General features: G+C 38.7%; 1 protein-coding gene and 1 long non-coding RNA gene across 5 annotated transcripts in view; one reads left to right on the forward strand and one right to left on the reverse strand.

Annotated features, from left to right (window-relative positions):
- LOC122976026 overlaps positions 1–25,521 on the forward strand; it is a 102,556-nt gene that overhangs the window by 49,126 nt on the left and 27,909 nt on the right. The window contains exon 3 of one of the 4 annotated variants that reach the window (XR_006400789.1): positions 21,158–21,299. The exons of the other annotated variants lie outside the window; for them this stretch is intronic. This is a non-coding gene — a long non-coding RNA (uncharacterized LOC122976026). Of the gene's footprint in view, positions 1–21,157; positions 21,300–25,521 lie in introns of those variants that run through there. 4 annotated transcript variants of the gene reach the window in all.
- On the reverse strand, positions 9,167–12,389 carry LOC122976019 (centriolin-like). The gene has a single exon (XM_044344267.1). The coding sequence runs from the start codon at positions 12,248–12,250 to the stop codon at positions 9,722–9,724; it is 2,529 nt and encodes an 842-aa protein (XP_044200202.1). The 5' UTR covers positions 12,251–12,389; the 3' UTR covers positions 9,167–9,721.

The following is a 25,521-nucleotide window of genomic DNA, read 5'->3' on the forward strand; positions in this document are numbered from 1 at the left end:
ATTGGTCAAACACAGACACTCAGCTTCTTCAACTTGTGTACCACTTTATTCATAAAATAAGGATTTATCCTAGTATTGATTTTGGGATGAGACATTTCTTGTTGTTGGCTCTCTGACTCCTCATGACCTGAGAGCAAAGAAGATACATAGTTTCATAGAAAGTTTCATTTAAAGCATAAATAACCATCAAACCCTCAGCAGGTTGTCTAGTGTGGAGATAGGCACACTGGAGTTTGCAGTCTCATTTTCCATCTCTGCATTTCTCCTTTTCATAACATCTAACTCGAGCAGCAGAGTCACACAACAGTAAATAGAAAGAGAAACAGGATGACTGTTGTTTCTAATGTGCTGTCCATTTTTAATTCACCAGTGGTCTAATTTTCCTAATATTGATGGTTCTTCAGATGCGGTGAAAATGCAAACAGGAATGCGCAAAAGAGACTTTTAGTTCCTAGTTTAGATCTTCTGGGTCTTTAGTTCCTGCAGCTTTTTGGTTGAAAAGGGCTGGTTGGTGATTTTCTTTTCCATGAGTTAAAGCTGCACAGACGACAGGGACTTCTGACTCCTGTGTAGCTAACATTTTGTAGAGTTTCAGCGGACAGCGGTGTTGAGCAAGCCTGGTCTAACTGGAAATACCTAGAGTACACTGTGACATTGTTTGGAAGAGGACGGGACGGTGCTGGAAACACTGTCTGTACCTCTGCTGGCCTCGTTTACTGAGGTTTGTACTCGGGGTAGAGATGTTTGAGATAGGATTTTAATTGGTTATTTGGCTTTTTATGCTTATGACTGAGAAAGTAGAATAATGTAACATTGCCTACTTGCTTGAGCTACAGTGAAGTTATGAGTATATTGTTATGACATACAGATTTGATGAGAAACTGTAGTATGAGATAACAGCTTTTTATTGAAATCCCAAATTCTTATCAAATCAATTCAATTTACATTATGTGCAACACCGAAATCACATAAGACAAAAGATTAGAAGACATATTGCTTTTATATAAGATTAACGGTCTGGATGCAATTTGAGAAGCTTTGGAAGGTGCTGTCCTAAAAATTATTTGTATCACATTAAAAAATCATCTATTCGCAGCTTCAGTGCAAACATTTAAAGTATAATAATCCATTTGAGTCAAATCATTGTTTCCATACATCAATAATCGCTTTTGACCTTTAGGAATAATGTATAGTAGGGATGCAAATTTCCTTAATTGTTGTCTGCCGCATTAACAATTAATAATTGATTAATCATTAGTAATTTAAGAAATACGATGGATGTTTTTCCATAATAAAACCATTTTTTAACCACTGACGTGACCTATGTTGGCTTCAAAATCAGAGTACATTAAGAATTTAAAGAGCAGATTAGAAAAACATCAAGTTACTATATATATTAAATAACACAAAATAAGGAATTTATTTAATAGACGACATAAATGAGATCAAACTAAACAAAAACGTGACCCATTTTTCCTTCAGAATTGCTGCAGCCTTCAACAGTCACCCCAAATCTCCCCAAAATGGACTTCAGTCTGACTGTTTTTATATAGAATAAGATGCATATGCAGATCTACATGGTGGTGATGTGTATTGTTAAAAGTAGCTAACGTGAGTCCAGCTGCTGGAAACAGCTGCTCAGCTGGGACAGATGCTCACAAATACTGTTGCTCCAACTTCATCCGTCCAGGAAATCTTTCAGCATTTACTGCCAAATCAGGGGAGCGTCACCTATACAGTTTAACACTTAAGTTTTAATTTGGTTGGAAACATATAATTAGTGTCCTGCTTGTCCTGAACATTAGCTCTCTGCTGTCTGAGGCTCGTACTGTCTCACTGCTTCTATTGATGACAGTACGAGCCTCAGATAGCTAGCTAAACCAGACAGCCGGCAGACAACAACACAGTTTTATGCTGCTGCATTCATCAACGTGATTGCCTCACTGAGCAGAGCAAGGCATGCTGTGACTTATTTCTTCCTTTTGAAGTGCGTTTGTTTTACAATTTGTGCGTTCTTTTCACATGCGGTCAGCAAACACACCATCTCATTAAACAGTAAGAGGCTCCACCTAGTGGAACAACCAAGTGCTGCAATTCTGACAGTTACACCGCATGTGCTCGTCTTCTGTACTATTGGTTAATATATTTTTAATCAATTAAATTATTAACAGCATGTAATTGATTATTGATTAATCACTGACATCCCTAATGTATGTTTAGAAAATCTAGACTCATGGTCTTCATTCAGCAAATCATTAGTAAGTGATCCTTTTAGCTTCAATGCTGTAGTAACAATATATAGTCTTACATGACAGTATCAATTAATTACTGCTCATAATGTATCTATATCTATAATCAAACAATTAATGTACTGAAAATATATTGAGCGACAATGCAGAAAACGATGGACATGCAGTGTAACGGTCAGAAAATGTACGATAGTTTTGCTGTAGTACCCAGATGAACCACTAGGTGGTGCGTCTTACTTTTTAGTGAGATGCAAATTGCACAGGTGTGTTTGAGGACCGCCTGTACCAGCCACACAAATTGTAAAACAACGTCCTTGGTGTCCAATTGCAGCGTGCCTGGCTCTGCTCACTGTGGCAATCGTCTTAATGAACACTGCAGCATATAGTTGTGAAAATGCCAGAGTTGTTGTCTGGTTTAGCAGCTATCTGAGGCTCGTATTGTCATCCGGAACAGAAGCAGCGAGCAGCTGCTCAGTTAACGCAGGCTGGGAGCCGAGTGTCAGACAGCAGAGAGCAGCGCTGTAGTTACAGTGCTAATGTTCAGGACAAGTAGGACTCTAATGATACATTTCCAGCAAAATCAAAACTGAAGTTTTGAACGGTATAGGTGACACTCCCCTGATTTGAGTACAAATGCATTTTAGCGGTGGCAGTAAATGTTGAAAGATTTCCTGGACTGATGAAGTTGGAGCGACAGTATTTGGGGACATCTGTCCTAGCTGAGCAGCTGTTTCCAACAGCTGGTCTCACGTTAGCTACAGTGAACAACACACATTACTTCACCATGTTGATAAAATATGCGTATTATTTTATATAAAACCACTCAGACTGAAGTGCGTTGTGGGAACATTGGGGTTTTATATTTATTCAATAACGTTACGAGTTATTTACTTTTGAAGGCTGCAGATCTGCAGAAGAAAATATGGCTCAGATTTTGATTGAAATTGTCAGATATGTCCAACACATTTAGTCTGATCTAATTTATATCCTGCGGTGAAGCTGTGTTTAACACTTTGGATTTTGTCGTCAATTGTTGAATAGCAACAGACGGGAACGCGGCGACACAGATTTAAATGAAGTTATTATTTTGTGTCATTTAATTTATAATTCAAGTAGCTTAGTGTTGACTTTCTCTGTACTTCAAATTCCTAAATTGATTTTGCTTCAAACATAGATCACATCAGAGGTTAAAAAACACTTATTATGGCAAAACATCCACTGTATTTCATAAACTGATATTGATTAACCGACAATTGATTTGTGATGTGGCTGACTAATGATTAAGAAAAACGTTTAAAAATTTGCATCCGTAGACCAAACTAAATTGACAAGCAGAAGAACTTAACAGGTCATAATGCATAAAATATTACAACACACAGTAATAGACAGAGCAGAAGATCAAAGACACAGCAGCAAGGATGTTATTCACATCTTCACCCTGCTATTAGGCCTGAAGTCTCCAACACAACAGGCATCGAACACACACACACACACACACACACACACAGGCCTAATAGAATCAAAGGCATTTCTCCTGTGCAGCAGCCGACCCAGTGAGTTTGTTTAAGGCTCTCTGTCACAGCAAGCTGTCAACTCTACTGGAGTTCAGCCGCACTAACTGAGCAGACAGTGCACACACACGCACACGTATGCATGCATACAGTACAAATATACAACAGCAAGCCATGACATATGTCACATTAAACCAGAAAAACTGTTACTACATTCCTGTCAAGCCTAGGTTGGTTGAAATGGTTGAAATAGTAACTTAAGACTTGCATTACTAAATTACTGTATTTTCTTACAGTGAATGAAGACTTTCTAGCATAATACAGCAGTAATACAGGTATTACCTAATCATATGAATATAGCTGTGATGACTTTTTATATAAAATGAGCTCAGTCATAAAGCCTCCTTTTCTCTCCATTTATAAAGGAAAGAAATATGCTGGACCTAATGCTGGATATTATAATGCTTTCAATACAGACACTCGAGTATTTCTGCTTTTTTCCTTCTGTAAAAGAACTGTTGAATGGTTGAAATGAATGTAAAGTGTAGATGTGACATCGGTGAACAGGAGAGGAAAGAAAAATTATAGTGAAAGAAAAGATTAGGGGACAAAAATTAGTTATGGGCATTGATCTCCCACTCTGTCTTGTGTATGTGTTGTTGTGTGAATTAGCAGTGATTTAGTTGTAACTTGATTAAAGGACGGGTTCACAATTTTTCAAGTCTGTCTCAAAACAACAGTCAGGAGCCCAAATGAACATTGAAATGTGTTTTTCTTGCTGTAATCATTCCTCATGTTCATACTGACCATTAGAAGATGCCTTCATAATACACTTACAGTGTAAGTGATGGGGGACAAAATCCACAGTCCTCCTCCTGTGCAAAAACGTATTTAAACGTTTATCTGAAGCTCATATGAAGCTTCAGCTGTCCAAATGAGTCATATCAAGTAGATATCTTTCAACGTTGCAGTACTTTTTAGTACCAAAGTTGTCCTTTTTGTGACTGTACTTCCACCACAGTTCAACAAAACACAAAGAGGGAATTTGATGCTAAAAGATGTAAATGTGGCAGATATTCACTTGATATGACTAACTCAGTCATATCAAGCCTCATATAAGCTTCACATCAACTTTTAAATGACTATGTGGACACACTGTGGGTTTTAGCCTCCATCATTTACATTGAAAGCACATTTGAAGGAAATCTTTTAATAACCAGTATGAGCAAGAGGAATGATTACAGCGAGGAAAACCTCTTTCACTGTACATATGAACACCTGATTGTTGTTTTAAGACAGTCAAGATAGAAAGACAAACTAACATTAGATTCTCCTCATTTTTATGTAAGGAAATATAAATCATGCAGTGTTGTGCATATTTTTCAAAAGAAGGTTAAAACTTTTTGAACATATTTGTGTAAATGGTGTTGGTGGGTGGGTGTTTCCCACAGCAGAGGTTAACTGACATGTGAGAGTCGGTGTTGCGAGAAGACACGTGGTCAACTTCTGTGGTGTGCTACTTACTATAGCATGTCACAGTTCTGTTATACCTATGAACGCTGATATGAGATGTTTTTGAGGGGAGGGAATCTGAAGATTCAATAAAAAGAAAAGGGGATACTACTAGTTTCAGGCTCTTACTACAATGAAGGCTGCAGATCTGCAGAAGAAAATACACCTGTGTGCCTTTGTTGACTGAAATGCAATATGAAACATAACTGGAGTTAACTGGTTGATGAAGGTCAGTGCAGCTCTTTGATAACGTGGAAGCATCTTACAGTCGTCTGCCTGTATGAGTGTCATTTATTGTCTAACATATTCTGAAGTACGAGGGAAAAGACAAAAAAAAACAGAGAGCTCCACTGTGGTGTTGTTCTACTGCAATGTTAGTACCAGTGAAACTCAGTTATCTACAGCTCTGTATGTATGCAGGGATTTTGAAATGAAACAGACTTATAATTATTTTTTCTGCACCTGAATAGAGATGGCAGAAAGTTTTGTAAAGTGTTACAGTGTTTCTTGGTTGGTACTGGAGTTCAGTGCTCCACGGTCTCGGTGATGACGTTAGAATAAAATATTTCACTTTCATTTATTAGTAAATCCAACATGTGTGTCATCTTCTTTGACAAGATAACTCGTGTATGTGTATGGCTGCTACACTGTGCTATTGAGTTCTGCCTTTGTTGTCCTGTCAACCTAATTTTTATTAACATACAAAAATATATATTTTTTAAATCTGTGAATCAATTCAGGAGCACAGAAGATAAGAATCAAGTAAGATTCTCCCACCCCCTAATGTTTGTTCCCTTTTCAATAAGCCCACAGTTATGTACCTTCAGTGATTTAAGGCAACTGTCCCTTTTACAACATTTGAAAGAGCTCATGGTCACATTGTGGTTCTGAAAAGGATAACGCACATAGAAAATGGATGTACAGTATTCATTGATAAAGGACAATGTTGACAGTGCATACCAGATCCAAAACTTGGTTTTGGATTTTCACTTTTTGAGTGAGCCTACTAAATGCCTACTGATACTTACTGAGCTGTGTCATAGGAACAAAGCCTGTGAATTCCTAAATTGAGTATAATTTCACTATGATTACTGAGAGCCAACGCGTGCACTCTGAATTCCCTTTGCTCCACCAGCAGTGGAGACATCATCAAGCTTTGACTTCGAGGTATTTGAAATTCACTTTCTTTAATAACTTCCATGAATAAATTAACCAGTTGCAGCCATCCAGTTCCAGCCAGTTCCAGCCATCTACATGGAGCCTAACATCATCTTTCTTCCATCCATTTTCCCCCATTTTCAAGTGTCAGAGTAAAGTGGCCTGGTGTACCGAACACTGTTAAGCATTTGCACTCATCATTTAATCATCACACCTCGTCCTTTGATTGATGCCTAATGAATGCCCGGGGTCTCAGTTTACAAGACGATCGCTAACAGAGCCTTGCTAATGGGTTTTGCCTGTCTGCCAGAAAGCCCAGGCTTCAGGCAGAGAGGGCTGTGTTCACCCTGAAGCTTCAAGGCCATTTATTCTATCATTTCTCATACAGATGTGGCATATCTACAGCGTTCCTAACAGACCGAACCACCCCAAAAATACATATTCTGAGTTGTTCTTTCCTTATATGGACAGCAGTGACACGTTCACACCTGTTCCATGAATATGAAAAATGAAAAATTCAGCATTGAGCTCATAGTGTAAACAAGTAAAGGAAAAAAATCTGTAAAAAGACTCAAAACGAATTCTCTGAATGCAGCTTCTCAAATGTGAATATTTTCTTGTTTCTTTAGTCTTGTATGACAGTAAACTGAATGTCTTTGGGTTGTGGACTGTTGGTCGGGACAAAACAACATATGAGGATGTCACCTCGGACTTTAGGAAACAGTGATCGGCATTTTTCACCTTTTACTGACATTTCATGGACTAAACAACTGATCGATTAATTGATAATGATAGTTATCATTAGTTGCAGCCCCAGTTATAAATGAAAAATAAAGATGTACGGTAGTGATTTTAGGGCTGCAACTAATAAGTATTTTCTTGATTAGTTGTTTGGTCCAGAAAATGTCAGCAAGTGGTGAAATATGTTGATCACAGTTTCACAAACCTCGAGGTGATGTCATTAAATGTCCTGTTTTGTCCACAACAATCCACAACTCAAAGATATTCAGTTTACTGTCATACAAGACTAAATAAACAAGAAAATATTCACATTTGAGAAGCTGAAATCAGAGAATTCGGACATATTTTTCTTAAAAAAGAACTCAAAACAATTAGCCTAATCAATTCTAAAAATAGTTGGCGATTAATAGTTGGCAACTAATCGACTAATTGTTGCAGCTCTAATGTTTTTGCTATAACAACACATCTTCAGAACATATCTGGGGAAAAAGACAGCGGGCCCTGGCAGTTGTTCTGTAAAAACAGATAATTTAAAAAGTGAGTAATGATGATGATAATGCAGCGGTGATGATCAACGTCCTGCTTTGACCTTTAATACTTTCAGCTGAGCTCTTCGCATCAAACCTTTGTTTCCCATCATTCTTCCATCTGCTGCCGGCAGGTCAACCGGTGTTGACGCCGCAGCTACATTTTATTTGTGCATCCCCGTCCTTCGTCACACACCCCCACCACACACACACATTTAATTTAATTAGAGCATATGCGGCCTCCCTCTCTGCCAGAATTGTCAAGGCGCTCGGGAGCAGCCAACACTATCACTGATTGCTTCTAGATAGGAAGAAATATGATTAGACCACGTGTTTGAGTTTGCCTGTTAATGTGAGTGTGTGTGTGTGTGTGTGTAGGAACTGTGGGGGAAATCTGATTGTGGTTGGGTTAGTGGTGAGAGTGGAGGTAAGCTGAAGGGTTGAAAAGCATGAGGAGATGATTGGATAGAAGGAGGACATGAGGAGAGGAAAGGTGGAGGAAGGAGGAGTGAGACGATATATCTACAGTATTTTGGTGATGGATGTTGTCTTTTTTGGCTTCCTTTTTTTGGCATATATTGGTCATTTTATAGGAATACTTAAAACATTTAGACACTATGTTGCTCTCTGTTCAAGAGTGAAATTAGAGGATTGATATCAATTGCATGTTTGTGCTTTAAGTAAGGAGCTGAAGTCTGGATGTGGTTTGCCTAGTTTAGATTAAAGACTAAGGTTTTCTTAAGATTAAGTAAGGTTATAATGTTCTAAAAGTGATCAGACTGATTTTTAGAAGTGGTGCAATTTCATATAAAATCAATGCAAAGACGCACATTTTCTTTGGGGCAAGTTAAAAACTGTTGAAATGATCCCAAATTGACAGGAACATGATGTGAAAAATAACAAACTTCCGTTCCTGGCGAATACAATTGGTTAATTGCGGCCAATAAACAGACCTCCAAAACACTCAAAGCAGTCAAATTTGTGTGAATAATACTTTTGTGTTCACTCTGAACACATATTAAAGGTGACTAATTAACACGTTGCATCTTGTTTATTTATTTATTTTTTTCAGAGAGATTACATTTATCTGACAGCTTTATAAAATATGATGAATTATAGATTAAACTACCCCAAAGTATATAAAGCAATTATAATGCAACAACATTAATACTGCTTACATTTCAATGTGTCATGATCCAATAATATAATACATACAGGGGACACTCTGTCTAAAGAGTACTTTTACTTGAGTTGAATTAATTAACCAATTAGGTCAGTTTGGTCTATAAAATGTCAGAAAAATGTTGATCACTGCTTTTCAAAGCTCAAGATGCAACCTAAAATGTCTTGTTTGGTCCTGACCGAACACTCAACAACCCAAAGATATTAAGTTTATTATTAGAGGACTTAAGAAACCAGAAAATATTCATATTTGAGAAGCTGGAACCAGAGAATTTTATCATTTTTCCTTAAAAATGACTTAAAATGGTGATTACATTTCTGTCAATTGAATAATCATTGCAACTCTATTAGTGTGGTATTTGTACTTTCACTTATATAAATGATCCGAATCCAGCAGTGGAAATAGGTCTAATAAACTAAGGAATCACTGTGTCCAAGAAGTAGCATTGCTGTATTTTTATTGATTCATGACAAGACAGTTACAAGCTATTGACGTAGACATTGTTTACAATATTTGCAAAGTAAATATTGTAAACAATGTCTACTACACAATCACAAACAAACAATGTCAATGTCTACAACACAATTACAAACTAAACAATGTCTACTACACATACACACACAAAGAAAGAACTAAATGGGTGGCATGGCACTTAAAGAGTGGAGTACAGTGTGTGTAAAGCTGATTAAGTCTTGAGTGTGTGTTGAAAGTATTTGAGTTAGCTATGCATTTAAGTAAAGCTATTGAACATTCTACTGAAAACTTTTCTTATTGCTATTGATGAATTGTCTATTGCCTGCACATATATCTATCATTTTATCGCCCGGTCCTAATTTGAGATTAAACAGTGAATGATTCTACTGGGCGACTGAACATATTCCCATGGTAGCTGCTGTACGGAGGTGGGTTGAATCTCCTCTGGGGGTTGCTTTGTGTGTAGCTGAACGGAGGTGGGTTGAACTCTGGCCGAGGGTTTCCTTGTGCGTAGCTGAGCCGCTCGTATCTCACTCGGAGGTCGCTGTGACTTTTTAACAGTTCGCGATAGTTGGAATTGACGTCACTGTGCCTCCTCGCTAGATCGGCGTAGTCTTGTTGCAGCCCATTCAGAGCTGTTTTACTCTCGTCCAGGGCAGTTTTCTGCTGTTCGCACTTGAGCTCAGTGTCGTTGAGTTGTCTGAACTGGTACGTTGCCTCTGCCTGCTGTTGTTCATGAAGCCTGGCATTGCTGTCTTGAGCTCGCTGGAGAGCCACGGACAATTTCTGCCGTTCTTCCATTAGTTCTATTTGCTTGGTCAAAGCTTCCTTGAGCTCAGCACGGTGCTTCTCAGAGGTGGTCTGTTGCTTTTGGAGAGCAGTGGCAATTTCATCAGCTCTCTGCTGCAACTTTGAGTTTCTTCCCCTCTCTCGATTCAGGGTGTCTTCAAGCTCCTTCTCTCTCATCTTGCTCTCTGACTGGCACGCTTTGAGCTCATTCACTGTGATCTCAAACTTAACAATGGCGGCTTGATTCTCAGAGATGATGGCATTTTTTTTTGACACCAGTTCTTCATATTGGTCAGTAAGAGAGTGGTTTTTAGCCCTAATTTTGTCATATTCGGTCTCCATGGCCCTGTATTTAGCCCGGATATCTGCATTTTCCATCTGCAGTGTCTGCATGTCATACATCATGCGCTCTGAGGATGCAGGGGCTCCTCCTAGTTGGTTACTGAGGAACATTGGAGGATTTGTTGCAGCCGGCATTTGTGAAACTATCTGCTCGAAGCGCTTCTTCTCATTTTCGAGGGAGGACTTCAAATATTTTTCAGCCACCAGGCTCTTTTCTAAAGCCACATTCTTCTCCTGGAGCTCTGCTTCCAGCATCTGCAGCTTGTTAAACGCTCTCTTGAACCGGAGCTTTTCCTTGTTAATGGCCTCTTTATTGCCATTGCAACCTTCTCTGGCTTCCTGAAGCTGATTTACAGCAATCTCCTTCTCATTTAGAGCGGCCTCAAGATCACTCTGCAGCTTCTTCTTCTCAGAAACCAGTTGTTGTTCTTTTTGAGTCAGGTGCTGCAGTTCCTCTGCCCCCTTCTGCTGCTGGGAGACTGCATTGTCACACTTCCTCTGGAGTCTACAGATCTTTGACTGGTTCTCCTTGAGGTCTGATTCCAACTGGGTGACCTTCTGTTGCAGTGAGGAAACAATGTTGTCCTTGGTTTCAATATCACCTTGAAGATTCTGAATACTGAAGTGCAAGGATTGAATTTCATTGTCTTTGCACAGGCTTTCATTCTCCATCTGGATGAGATGCTCCTCAAGTTCCTTGATTTGGAGAAGACGCTTCTCCTCACACTCATCTTTTTCTTTGTCATGCTGACTACAGGACAACTCCAAATTATGATTGAGCTCCTCAAGCTTTTCAGTCCTTTTACTGTCCTCCTCATGATCAGCCACCATTTTACTAATTTTTGCTTTCAGCTTTTTGTTGCTGTGCTGGTGGTGTTCAAGTGACTTTGAAAGATCAGCCATTTGTGTCTTCAATTGCTCCATTTCATCATGAAGACAAGCTTTTTCAGCTTTCTCCTTCTGCACAGCGTTTTGAAAAATATCATTTGCTTTTACCACCTGCTCCAGAGCTTCTTTTAATTGAGATGTAACTTGTTTTTCTTGCTTTAAGGCCTTCTCAAGAGCAGCATTTCCTTTTTGCTCCTGCTCCAGAGCTGCTTTTATTTCAGATGTAACTTGTTGTTCCTCTTCTAAGGCCTCCTCAAGAGCAGCCTTTGCTTTTTGCTCCCACTCCAGAGCTGCTTTTATTTCAGATGTAACTTGTTGTTCCTCTTCTAAGGCCTCCTCAAGAGCAGCCTTTGCTTTTTGCTCCCACTCCAGAGCTGCTTTTATTTCAGATGTAACTTGTTGTTCCTCTTCTAAGGCCTCCTCAAGAGCAGCCTTTGCTTTTTGCTCCCACTCCAGAGCTGCTTTTATTTGAGATGTAGTTTGTTGTTCCTGCTCTAAGGCCTCCTCAACAGCAGTGTTTGCTATTTGCTCGTCTTCCTCCTCTAGATCTATACATAAATTGATACCTTTTTCCTGAAGCCAATCATATTCCTGACTATTTTCAGCTTCCTCACCGGAGGGAGTGTAAGAGTAGTTTTCTCTGTTGGATGCAATGGACTGCTCCTGAATGCCCTCTTCAAGCATCAAAATTTCATCTATCTGTGCACTCTCTTTTTCCGTGAGGTATTTCAAGCGCTCCTTGATCTCTTCCTCAATCTCTTCCTCGATCTCTTCCTCGATCTCTTCTTCATTGTCCTCCACAAGGTAATCCCTTGTTTCTTTTGGTTGCCACATAGAGCCCAGGGCCTGCATAGTGAAACCTCTTCCTCTGTTCATTTTCTTATCGTTAAGAAATGATGACACCTTACTGATAATTTTGCTAGACGTTCGTTTAGACGAGTCGTTTGGCTAAAACCTGGCGTTTCGTAATCTTGCACTAACCAACTAGTGTCTGTCTTAAGACCAAAAGCTATTAGCCTTTGTGACATCACAAAGTGACATGACAGTTGTCTTTGATCATTCTGATGTCATCATTCTGGAACCAGTTCAGGTTTGTTTTTATTTATTTATTTATTTTTAAATGTGTTTACATTCATCTTTCTCACAAAAACTTACTATAGCAACAAACAACTGTTAATTGTTTAACAGTCAGTGTGAATCTACAATAAGTACAGTCAGCATAAGTCTTAATATCAAGACAAAGTGGCTTTAAATTCACACTGCAGAGAAAGAGTGAAGAACAAATAAATAGAGAAACAAATGAAATTCCCTAATCAATCACAGGCTGTTGATTATGTGTAATTAATTTATTGTTCTTCCTAAAGGACATTAATTAATATTAAAAATAAAAACATGTCTTGGTTAACTATTTGCCAGCTTATCAATAAATGTGAATATTTTGGGTTTTTTTTAGTCTTCTATAGTAATAAATTCTATCTTTGGGTTGTGGACTGTTGGTCGGAACAAAACAAGTTGCATCTTGTGCTTTGGGAAACAACGATCAACACTTTATAGATCATATGACTAAATGAGGATGCAAATAATCATTAGTTGCAGGCCTAAAATCAACACTACATCTTTTCATCTTTCCTCATAATATTGGTTGTTTCTCCCAATATACTCAATTTAGGACAGACAGAATTAACAATATTCAGATGTTTTATAATATGCAGAAAGGACTCTTTGTTTAATTTATCTGGGGTAAAGTAAAGTCAGTTTAATATTTTAAATTGTAGCAATTTATTGCTAGTGGACCCAAAAGGCTTCCTAAAATTGTTCCAAATCACAGTCCAGTTCAAATCTCCCTCATTTAAAAGAAGATCCAGTATTCTGCACATCTTTTAATAAACTGTGGTTTGTGGAGTTGAACAGATTTGTAAAAAAATCAAGTTTCACAATACTAATTTAATGATTCGACAACAAAGCTTCATATGAACTTTATTTACCTGTGTCTCTGTTTGTGCATATTTTAAATGTTATTTTAAAGTTCATAGTTGAAACTGCATACTTATTGACTGAAGTATAAAATGGCAAAGAGTTATTATCCCTAATCACATCCTTAAGGTGGTAAATGCCTTTTGGCTTCCAGGAAGTCCAGTGTTGTGTTTTGTTATTATTTGAAAATGCAGAGATGTATTTTATTTCTCCATATTAAACAAGTTAAATAACTATGAAGTGTTGAAAACCACTTCTTAGATATTACAGCAGGTAAAATTTTCAGTATATAGTTTATCTTAACAGTATCATCATTTTGAGTACATTTATCCAACCCACACAGATATCTGCTTGTCTTGAGCTATAAAGGAGCTGAGAACATTTTCCAAATTGTAGGAAATGTAATTTATGGCAGTCAGGTTCTCATAGATATACTTCCTGAAGAAAGCATGTCAGCTTTTAGATAAATGATATGATACCAACACATCAATAAAGATTATTGGCCATTTTCCAGTAAGAGTTTCCTCTTTGGGAAATGTTTTTTGTGCCTGTTGAGAAATGTTCAGGGTTTGTTTCTTCTCTTTAGCTTTAGCAAGATCTTTGTGTTTGTAATGTTTGAATTTAGCAACAGTTGGCCATGGCTGAATGCTTTTGCTGTTCCTGGCTCCTAAAGTATGCGCTGCACTCGCTGGAAAGTTAAGTCTTTTCTGTTGGTATTTTTAGCTGTGACTGCATTAAGTTTTTGATGGCCTTCTCAGGGCCGTCAGATGTGTGTTCTGGGATTCTGTGAAGTATTAGATTGATTGAGGATTGTTACTTTAATGTCCTTGTTATCTTTTTCTAGGGTTGATATATTAGTGATGAGTGTTTTTTGGGTTCGGGTTTAATCTGTGAGTGAAGCGACCTGTTCCTAGCTGAATTCCAGGCCTTCTTGTATCGACAGCATAATCAGTAGAAAAAATAATCATTAGTTTCAGTTCCTAGTAATTCCTGCCCTGCCAACGGTAGCATTAGCGTAGCCTCGTCGGCTGCTATAGGAAATGAGAATGTACTTTGACGTACAGGCCAAAAACTGCAGACTGATTGGCTGTTGTCACGTTTATTTCTGCTGTGTGATAGGCTGTTAGATCTATCCATATCAATCTTCCTCCTCACATCCTATCATCTTTTCTTTCCTCCACCTGAACTCTGATAGTTTGAACATGGATCCAAACACACTAAAAGAATGTCTATTCTGAGCATTTTGTGCTGTTGTTAACCAATAAATAGCTTCTCCTAAAACCAAATATTTTAATTTTTACTTGGATTTACCAGGAACTGCAACTAATGATATCAATAAATATCAACCCTAGAGAAAGATAACAAGGACATTAAAGTAACAATCCTCAATCAATCTAATACTTCACAGAATCCCAGAACACACATCTGACGGCCCTGAGAAGACCATCAAAAAGTTAATGCAGTCACAGCTAAAAATACCAACAGAAAAGACTTAACTTTCCACTGAGTGCAGCGCATACTTTAGGAGCCAGGAACAGCAAAACCATTCAGCCACGACCAACTGTTGCTAAATTCAAACGTTACAAACACAAAGATCTTGCTAAAGCTAAAGAGAAGAAACTTAAAAAGGAACAAACCCTGAACATTTCTCAACAGGTGCAAAAAACTTTTCCCAAAGAGGAAACTCTTACTGGAAAATGGGCAATAATCTTTATTGATGTGTTGGTAAGCAAGCAAAAATAAAATCCTGAAGTTAGCAGGGCTACGACTATCTGGAGTGCCCGTCGTGTCTAAAGCAACGTGACCCGAAAAAAACTGCTCTAACTCACAGACACGTTTCTCTAGTAGAGACATCCTGTCTACAACTGCGGAACAGTCATCACACGCCATCATTTTCATGCACAAAGCTAACCGCTAAACTAGGCTAAGCTTGAAGCTAGTAACAGAGTAGTAACAAAAGGCTAGTTACCCACTAACACTAGTGCCGTTTCACAAAGAAAACTAGCAAATCTAATGAGATGTGAACTAAGCACAGAAAATAACAGTGAGTAGGATAAATGAAGAGGTTACAGCACAATATATATAATGACTACATTACAATTTTGCACCTTTTACAAGATTTCTACCTTGAAAAAACATTTGAGATGTAAAACCAGTCTATAATTAAGATCTCTTAATCTTACAGTTGATTGTATGAATGTGCCTGGACCTGTGTGATTCACTTGTTTATTTACTATTTTTGTCATGTTTGCTGCCCTGCCAAAGGAAGTTGATGTGATAGTAATCACAGCTTTTAGTTTTATTTACATTATTTAAGTTGAAAGGCAAGCTAACTTGTTTTGTTACAGCAGATAGTTTGCACAGTTAAATGTTTATATTATGTTATTCTGTTTTTTATTCTCATAAATTACTCTTCAAATAGCAGCATTATCAATTTATATATATTGTGAAAAATTATCGTGATCACATTTTTTTGCCTTATCGCCCAGCCCTCCTCCCATTATTAGTTTGATTTTCAAATGGACGGGAGGTAAACACGAAAGCTTTGATTCTCTGTGTAATAAGATTAGTGTTATTAAAGGGAGAAGGGCAGCTAGAGAGGGAGGGAGGGAGGGGAAGGAAGGGAGGATGGAAGAATGAAAGAGTAACCTTTTACGGACGGAGGCAAGGAGAGAGCCTGCTGAGTAGTGGTGAAAAGAAAAAAAAAAGGGAGAGAGGTGAGACAGAGAGAGGAGGGAGAGGTGGGGTGGGATGGAGTGACCCCGGCGAAAACAGATTAGCAGACCATGAAGAGGATTACCAGCGATGATAGTCCCTCTGAGGGAGCAGAGTCAGTCCGAGCCAATGCAAACACACACACACACACACATAATGAACACATCAAAGTGATCAGCTGTCCAACCTGTCTGGCTAATGCAAACACACACATACCTGTCAGAATACACAAAGCACATTTTCCTCCAGCACAGTACAGATTTAATGCTGGTATACTACTGGCCAGGTTTTTGACTGTATACACTCGTATTTCCCTCTCCTCTCCCTCGTACCCATAATACTGCTGCATGAGATTATATTCCTGGTGATTAGCAGCTTTTTCCCCACAAAAAAATTATATATATTCCTTCTCTTGAAACTGTCTGCGCTCCAGTTTCTTTAAGGTGCAGAAAGCGACATTTTGGGGTGAGGTATAGCTTAAGTTTTTATGTTTTATTAAATTGTGTAATTAGGTGGAGCTTGTTCAAAGTTAAATATTATTTTTTTTTAAAACTCTCCAATTTAGCAGTCTTGATAGGGATGGGGGAAAATTATAATTTGCTGGCTGGATGAAGTAATAACTTCTTGGCCTTATGAAAATGGTAACAGTAGTTTGAAACCCTCAATCTAATAATCAGATTTACTGTTCTCGGTGCTGTTTGGATCAACTACCACATTAAAATGTGGTCATTATAAACCCGAATATTGTTTGAATCTTGTCACCTTGATGCTTCATGACTTTTCCTAATTTTACAATTACTGTTTAAAGGTATAAACATGATTTTGAACTAATGACATGTTTTAGAAATCTGAAAATGACACATTACCTCTCTGCTAGTCTCGCGATACCAGACAATCAGAGATCTCCGCCTACTGAAGTCTGGGGATTTCTAAATGCACGGTAGTAGCTTGACGGCAGCGATAACAAACCTACGCCCCTTACATTTGTCAAGGACACGCCTTACCAGAAATGATGCTCACCGCCCCAATATGAAGGGCCGCCCTAAAGACTTTGGATTGGTTCTGCTATGCAAGGTTGTTCTTTTTTTTTAACTCTCACTTGTTTCTACACAGTTTTAACAACAAGACAGTTTCTATGAGTGAAGCGTTGGCAGACTGACCTGTGAGTCTACCTCTCGGCTGTAAAACTGCTCTACCCTTCACAAATCACAAACAAGTCTATTTAGACTATATTTCTGTTATTTAAAGCTCTCCCAAGAGAAGTAACATTACCTTCATCAAATGTTCAAGCCCAGTTTGTGGCAAACTGAAGGTTTATTACTTCAATATTTGTCTACATATTGGGTTTGAATGAGGTCAATAGAAAAGGAAAAAAGGTATTTGCAGGTAAAAATGAATAGATTTTACAATTATTATTACTACATAAACAGCAGTTGGGTCTATGATACCCCAAACAATGAGGAAGTAAAGCCAATATCAACTGGACACAAGGGTTAAAGAAATATTTATGTTTAACACATCAATAACTCTCTTAAAGGGACCATACTTTGTAATGAGCACACAAAACCTAAAATTGCAGTGGGTTATTTTCTATTGAGGTATTATTACTTTTACTTAAAGGGTACAATCAGAAATCTAGTTGAGAGCCATTTTAGCCACACACACACACGCAGAAATTCAAAGCACAACCACCATTCTGCTGGCAAGGACGAAGTGAATTTGGATAGAGAAGGAAGGACTAAGATCCTCGCTGCACTCCAAACAAGCCAAGTCTGATAAACATCAATCTATAGAAAACAAGGAACAACACAAACTGAGTCAGACTCCCGAGGTGAAGAAGTTTTACCACAGACATGAAAACCAACTTCCTTTGCTCTCGGCCTTGTCCACTTAGACAGAAGTGTAACTTTTTTCAACTCACAAACATTGATTTGAAGTTATTACAAACACTGAACGGGGCTGATTCTTTCTGCTAATAATGACTAATCAAGGAAATTACCTGGTGAAAAGCTCAACACAGGAAACTAGTCTGCAAAAAGTGAATTATCTGCAAGTGTAAGACAACATTCAGCACAACAAAAAATACTAAACAGACAAAAAACATCATGCCATCACACAAAAATGATTTTTATAACTATTTTACATAAAGTTTGCATGGCTGTGAGCATCTGTTTCTGTCTCTCAAACACACACACACACCACTCCTGCATTTTTGCCATTTTGCACAACAGCAGAGAAAACAGCTGACTGTCAACTAGAGAGGTTAAACGTGCTGGGCTGACATGTGTATGTGTGTGTATCTTTGTCCAAAAGCAGCTAATCCCACTTCAACCACCACGGCTGATTTCAACTGACACATCTGAAAACATCTCTGCAGGGCAAAAAGTTCTGTCAGCTGAGACAAAGATTTATCAGCTCATGAAAACACAGAAGCTAAAGTCATAAATAAAGACAACAAATGTTCTCTGATTTTTCTTTTTTGCACACAAGACAAGCAACAGTATATTAGCTTCCTTCCACTGCAGCCAGTCTAGTCAAGTGTGTTTCTTGTGCGATTCACTTAATTTCCTCCTGAGATATTTACATTTTAGGTGTCCTAATAGAAAAACTGAGTTTTTGAAGTTGTAGCAATCGTATGTTAACATTTACTTACACAAGCAGTGCTAATGAAACTGGAAGCAATTAACACAATTGGATCAGGATTATTTTGTAAATAAAACCCAGCTCTGTATTCTGTACAACATGTGTGTTTTAGATAATACGGCTACAAGCAGGGACTCATTTAAAACTTGTCTCATCGCTCGGGTTCAGGTCAGGGAGGGAGTTTACTGGTACTCGGTTTAGCTTTTAACATTTATAAGTAACTAAAAACAAAACTCAAAGATTTAGTCTTCAAACTATAATTTTTAGTAACAGCCAGATTAAATACATGAACTATTGATTAGATCTGTAAGCTAGCATGATATTAGAATAACAGAAGAAGCCCCACTTACTTTTACACCTTTTATATCAAATATTGATATGATATGCATAAAGTTTAACAGGGAGATTCTCCTAAAATTGACGCTTGAAGGTCCTGATTCAGAATTATTAAACTTTAACTGAGAGATTCTTAAAGTGACGTGAGATGATCAGCTGATCATTTCTCTGGAGAAGAGTTTCCACTCTCTACAAAAACATACAGTGGACAAACTTTGGCTCAGTACAGACACCCTCCACTCCACCCTAAAGCCAAAAGTTTCATTTTAGCCGTTGTGGAATTAATGTTAAATAGCTGTTATAATCTGCTGTTTCTACCACAACAGCGATGGTCAGTACTGCGTCAAGTTTGCAACTTGAATATTTACTACTTTGCTAATTAAAAAAAGAGGACGGAGAAATATGAGGTTTCCCCTTGCGTCTGAGCTCAACAAATCTAGCTATTTTGCAGATTTGGAACTTGATACTAAATCTGAACCCAACCTGAGTTCAAATTGACTCTTTTTATAACTCTGTCTAGTGGTCTCACCGTGTCTCTTATCATAAACAATAGGAATGATGGCCAAAACTAGGATGACAGGACGTTAACACCGTGTAACAAGCATATACACGCACACAAGTACTGAGAAGAAAAACTGTATGCAGACAGACTCGATATTTAGGCACTAAAATGCCGTGGAAGAATAATTCAGATCCTTGTAAAAGTAAAAGTGCTGCATTCAAAATCCTACTTGAGTAAAAATAGAGTAATAAGTATTATCAGCAGAGTGTAGATAAAGTGTCAATAGTTATGGAGAAAATTGTTGTTATTATTATTACTGATGATAAACATGTACACAGTATTTTAATATTGTAGTTGGTTGAGGTGGAGCTAATTATAACTATTTTATATATGATTGGGCAGCTTAATCTGATTTGAAAAACAAAAGTCTACAAAGTAAGTAGCTGTTAAATAACTGTAGTGGAGTGAAAGTACAACGTTCTTCTGAAATAGTGGAGTAGAAGAGTAAAGTAGCAGAAAGTAAAGTTCAAGTACCTGAAAATTGTACTTATTTACTGTACTTAAGTCAATGTACTTTTTTTTGCATCCTAACACTGCTGAGTTCAAGTGTCAAAGCCTTTAAAAAGATTTTTTAGGTGGAAATGTTTCTAATATTTTACACTTTCACTGTATATATTTTGTTCTTATGACTAATCAGCACCAGCTAAACTCTGCTCAAGTTGTGGAGACGTTTTTGAGAAAATTTAACCTGTCAATTAATAACAAACAACAGGTTGCGTAATTTTAAATTCAAGCTGCAACGCCACAAAATGCCAGAAAGGTCAAACGGGTGGATTACAAGCTTTGCTCACAAAATCAATATACAAGATAAAATGATAAAAGACACTAAACCTTTCCTTGTTGCTGACATTTCTCTCCATCCCTCTGAGGGCGAGGTTTGATATCAGGACCCCCCCCCCCCCCCAAGAGGAGGATGGGGGTCCTCTCCCTCTCTCTCTCTCTCTCTCTCTCTCTCTCTCTCTCTCTGTCTCTCCCCTCCACTCATCCTAAATGAGGGCTTTTTCCTGGTTTTTTGGTGCTGTTGGTGGGGGGGCGCCAGGCTCCTGGAAGAATGAGGACTTCCTGTGGAGGGCCTTTAAGTGCCTCTCTCTCTCTCACAGTTCCTCTCCAAGTCTCTCGCTCATCCTAAATGGGGTCAAGCTCCCAGCCAGGACCTGCTGCTTTCAAAGACCCTAAAGAGCAGCTTTCCTCCACCTGCCCTTTCCTCCTCACCCTCCACAACCTTTGCTGCCGCTTCTTCCTTTTTTCTACTCCATTCCTGTCCCCCACTTCCTCTTGTCTGCCTCCCATCTTTCTTCTTCTCTATCCTCACATCCTTCTTTTCTCTTTCTCATTTAGGTCTGAGGAAGAGATTGTGTGATTTTATACACTAGAGCCATGCCAACATCTTTTGCAGGTGCACTTTTCCAAAGATACCTGTGCACACCTAAAGTACTGTATCCATCTATCTGTCCATCAATGCAATGTTTTGGGTGAATAAAAATGTATATTTCCACGTGACGCAGGTCCAAACTGCACTCTGAAATATAGTCTTTCAACCTGTTTTGATCTAGGAATCTGGAGTGTTTAACCCTGGGGATCGGGACACCCCCCAAAAGGTTCACAAGATGATTAACAAGAAAAAAACAGGAAGAAAAAACATTTCTGATAAGCAAAATTTTACCTCTTGAGTAATAAAAAACTATTCAAATGACACAGTGTGAGAACTTTTTGATTGAACCGCTCACAGCTCATTGGCGTGCAATCTGTGATGAGGGGTCACAAGTAGGCATGGCTCGTGGTCAAGACGCATTTTTGACCTGGAAAGCCCCAAAATCAGTCCTAACAAAAATCTAGTCCTGTGAGGGTCAAAAGGCGTCTGAAAGCCCAGTACATGAGACTAAAACCATCCACTGAAACCAGAATCGAGACAACAATTGTGTTAATAAAACATATTCATGCATTCACATGAGACCAACCAGGTAAAGAGCTTCCGCAAGGAAACATGTAACCAAGTCATCCAACTAAACCTGACGAGTGTTTTTCCAGCTAACAGACAGAAAATTCTCAATCAGCCATCAAACAGCCGAACTGCCCACAACATTTCTTCAGCTGCACATTCAGGTTGCACAGTAGCTCCGTGAAGAGCCCCGCTGCTACAAGTGGATGCAATTATGTTATTATTTTTCCACCGATATTCAAATGACGTGCAATCTTTTTTTAATGGTTTCTATGCACATGTAGTGGAAGTCAGTCTGCGTCATGGTCAGAAGAGAACTCGTCTATTTTTTTCTAAAGCAGCGACGCTAACAGTGAAGGCCGATTTTCAGAGAGACGAAAATTTTCAGCTTCAGGTTAAACGTACAGGCTGATTTCTTGCATTAACTCCTAAAGAAACAGCAAAGTTTACAGTAAATACAGCTGATCAGTAGCCAGTGAACCTCAGCCACCTAACACACACAGACACACACCTTCATGCCTCAAAGGGCCCTCCCTTTTTCAGAAGTAGCAACATACCTTCCCTCCTTTTACTAGGCCTCCATCTATCCATGGGAGAGAGCAGTAGATGGGCAGGTTGAGAGCTTTTCCTCTACTTATCCATCATCCAGCATGAGATAAGCTCAGTCATTTCTACATTGCAGGAGAAAGGATGAGCAGAAGAAATGGATGCCACGCGTATAATCTCCAAGTGATCCAAGTTTCCCCTGACTCTTCATAAATTATCGTTCCTAGGTGCACATATTCTCCACTCACTGTCTCGGCCTAGCAGTGGCAGATAGTCCCATAGAATCACATCTTTAGTTTCATTCCTGCAGAACTCAATACGTCCATCACCAGCTCAAACTGAAGCCCTACCTGATGCCTGAACCCTCTCTCATCAGCATCTATGTCTTCTACTTTTTTGCCTTCCTTCCACCTTCCACCTGCGTCCCTTCCTGCCTTCCTCAAGCCTCCTCTGGCTTTCTCTTGTATCTATTCCTCTGGCTTTCCCTCCATGGCGTTCCTCCCATCCCAGACTCTCTCCAACGCCACCGTCGATGGCCAGCGTGGCTCTCTGCTCCCCTCCGACCCATACTGGGTTTTATTTAATTTGTCCGTATAATGGACGTGAATGAACCCCGGGGTTTAGGGCTACACAGGCAGAGAAAGCGACAGAGGAGGGAGGGGCAGGCCGCTCAGCAATGTGTGTCAAAAGAGAAACAATAAGTGCCATTATTTTTGATTGGCTTCCCCTTTTTGAAAATTACTTCCAAAGTGTGATGTCCCATTGTGGGGGAAGAATAACGCTGAACAATGCAGCAGGGGGCAGGGGGGGTAGTCTTATATATCCAGGCTAATATTCAAGGGGGCTTTGGCCAATGCCGGCTGGCCTGCACTGGATAACCCTGCAGCGCAGCGACTGGGCCCGGGGTTAGGCTCATAATGGGAGGCATTGGGAGGCCTTTAGTTCCCATTGTGGCGGCTGTGTCAACAGAGAGGCCGCTGGGAGTTGGCTGGCATGTGGAACGGAGAAAAGGCCCTTTATCCCTTTCTTTTTAGAGGGAAAGAGGGATAGAGAGAGACGTTATCACAGCAGCCCGTTGCACCATCTCTCTCTCTCTCTCTCATCTGCCTGTTTACCCTGTTAGAGTTTTTGGTAGATTGTATAAAGAGAACAAAATGTACCCATGGTGATTCCTTAGTGTCTTTGCTACATGCTAACACTTTCACATACCCTGTCTATAATGAGTGATAGCACCAACTACACAGTCTGGCTGTACTAAAAGAAACACAGCGACATCACTAAAAAGAAGTCACACAGAGCAAGAAACATGATCAGACAGGTTGTAAACAGACCCCGGGGTGAGCTTAACTCATCTGGAAGAGAAAATGAAGGCGAGCAGTAAAATTATTACCAAAAACTGTCCATCATAAAGTTTACAAACTGATTTCCTGCCTCAGATCTGAGCTACTGTGGTTTCCTGTGCAATGAGACATTTCAGGTCCTCTTACTTTCAGTTTTAAATATTAATTCATAAAGTGGTTCAGATAATTTTGATAAACTGTTGTGTTTAAAACCTGTGTGATCATCTGACCACTCCTGTTTCTCGACTCTTTAGACCTAGTTGGAGCAATGTTGTCATGTTCCTCAACAGTCTTTATTTGCTATCTTAAAGACAAGTTCACAATTTTTCAAGTCTGTCTTAAAACAACAGTCAAACAGGTTTTGCTTGCTCTAATCATTCCTCCAGTTCATACTGGACATTAAAAGATCCCTCCTAAAGCAATTTCAATGTAATGATGATGGGGGCCAAAATCTACAATCCTCATTATGTGCAAAAATCAGTGTGCAAAGTTTATGTGAAGCTGATATGAGGCTTCTGCTGTCTGTGTTAACCAAACCAAGTGGTTATCTCCCAACAGTTCAAATCCTCCTCTTTGTATCATTAAAGCCCCCCATCACAGCTCAGCATGGAAACACTGTTTGTGGAAAGACAAAGAGGACATTTTTTACTAAAATGACTATAGCTTTGGAAGACAAACATAATTTCACTAACATAGACAGCTGAAGTCTCATAGTAGCTTCAGATAAACTTTTAAATAAGTTTTACACAGAATAAAGACAGTTGAGTTTGTCCCCCACTCTCACATATTGCAAGTACATTAGGAAAGGACCTTTTAATGACCAGTATGAACAGGAGGAATGATTACAGCAAGCGAAACCTGTTTCAATCTTCACCTGACTATTCATTTAAGACGCCGTTGAAAAAGTGTGAACCTGAACTTAGCTGGTTAGTTAAATAATTCCATGGCTATCCATAGGGTAAACTGTAGTGTAGAGCTGCAACAATTAGTCAAATAATCAATTAGCTGCCAACTATTTTGATAATCGATTAACTGGTGTCAGTCATTTTGTAACAAAAAAAAGTAAAAATTCTTCGATTCTCAAATGTAAATATTTTCTGGTTTCTCCTTCATGACAGTAAACTGAATATCTTTGGGTTGTGGACTGTTGGTCGGGACATTTGAGGACGTCCTCTTGGGCTTTGAGAAAGAGTGATAGACATTTTTCACCATTTTCTGACATTTTATGGACTAAACAACGTATTAATCGAGAAAATAATTGATAGATTAATCAAAAATAATCATCAGTTGCAGCCCTACTGTAGTGTTGCTGAGCTTAAAACTGCAATATGGCTCGAAGGACAGAAAAAAACATTTCAGTGCAAACAATGCATCGCATCTTTAGTGCATCACTTGAGAGCCCAACATACTGGTGTTAAAAAGACTTCAGTTGTTAGACAATAATCCTGATCCTTTTTCTAGTTTTAGCACACTGGACAAAAAATGTAAATAAACACTTGAAAAGACTGAAAAACTACTTGTCAGAGGTAATGTCTGAAAGAACATGACATCTAAATTTGGTAACATTTTCATTTGTGTTAACCCCCTACAGTAAGTGTTTTAAGTTCAACTAATTATTTACTCACATTTAAAACTAATTACAATGTTGATTTAACTTAGCTTTTGGGGAAATATAATTTTCCCTTGTGATTCATTAAGTGATTAATAGAGTAAAGCAAGTCACAGTTGTGGGATAATTATAAATGTTCAAACATAGTGTAAAAGTTGCACAGCTAGAGAAGAGTCAGTAATGTGTCAGTAATGTCAGTTTTACAGTAATATCCAAAGCTGCTGGTCACACCAGACCGAGTAAGGCTGCACAATAAGCACGTGGTTCTCTGGTCTTTTGCCCAAAATGACTACAGTGTATTACACATATTTGGAAGCTGCTAAGATTTCTTATCAATAAGACTGAATCAACAACTGCAATTTCTGTATCAGAAACCCACTTTCTGATAAACTTTGAAACATTCATTCATCACGTCTAGGACTTTAATGACACACCTAAAATGTCAGTAATTGGCAGGTTCAGTCCAGAAAAATATCAGTAATG

The sequence above is a fragment of the Thunnus albacares genome, chromosome 24 (genome assembly GCF_914725855.1).
Source record: "Thunnus albacares chromosome 24, fThuAlb1.1, whole genome shotgun sequence".
Taxonomy (NCBI): Eukaryota; Metazoa; Chordata; class Actinopteri; order Scombriformes; family Scombridae; genus Thunnus; species Thunnus albacares.

Excerpts from the sequence above, each read along its gene's own strand:
- LOC122976019 (XM_044344267.1), bottom strand. The coding sequence starts at position 12,250 with ATGAACAGAGGAAGAGGTTTCACTATGCAGGCCCTGGGCTCTATGTGG.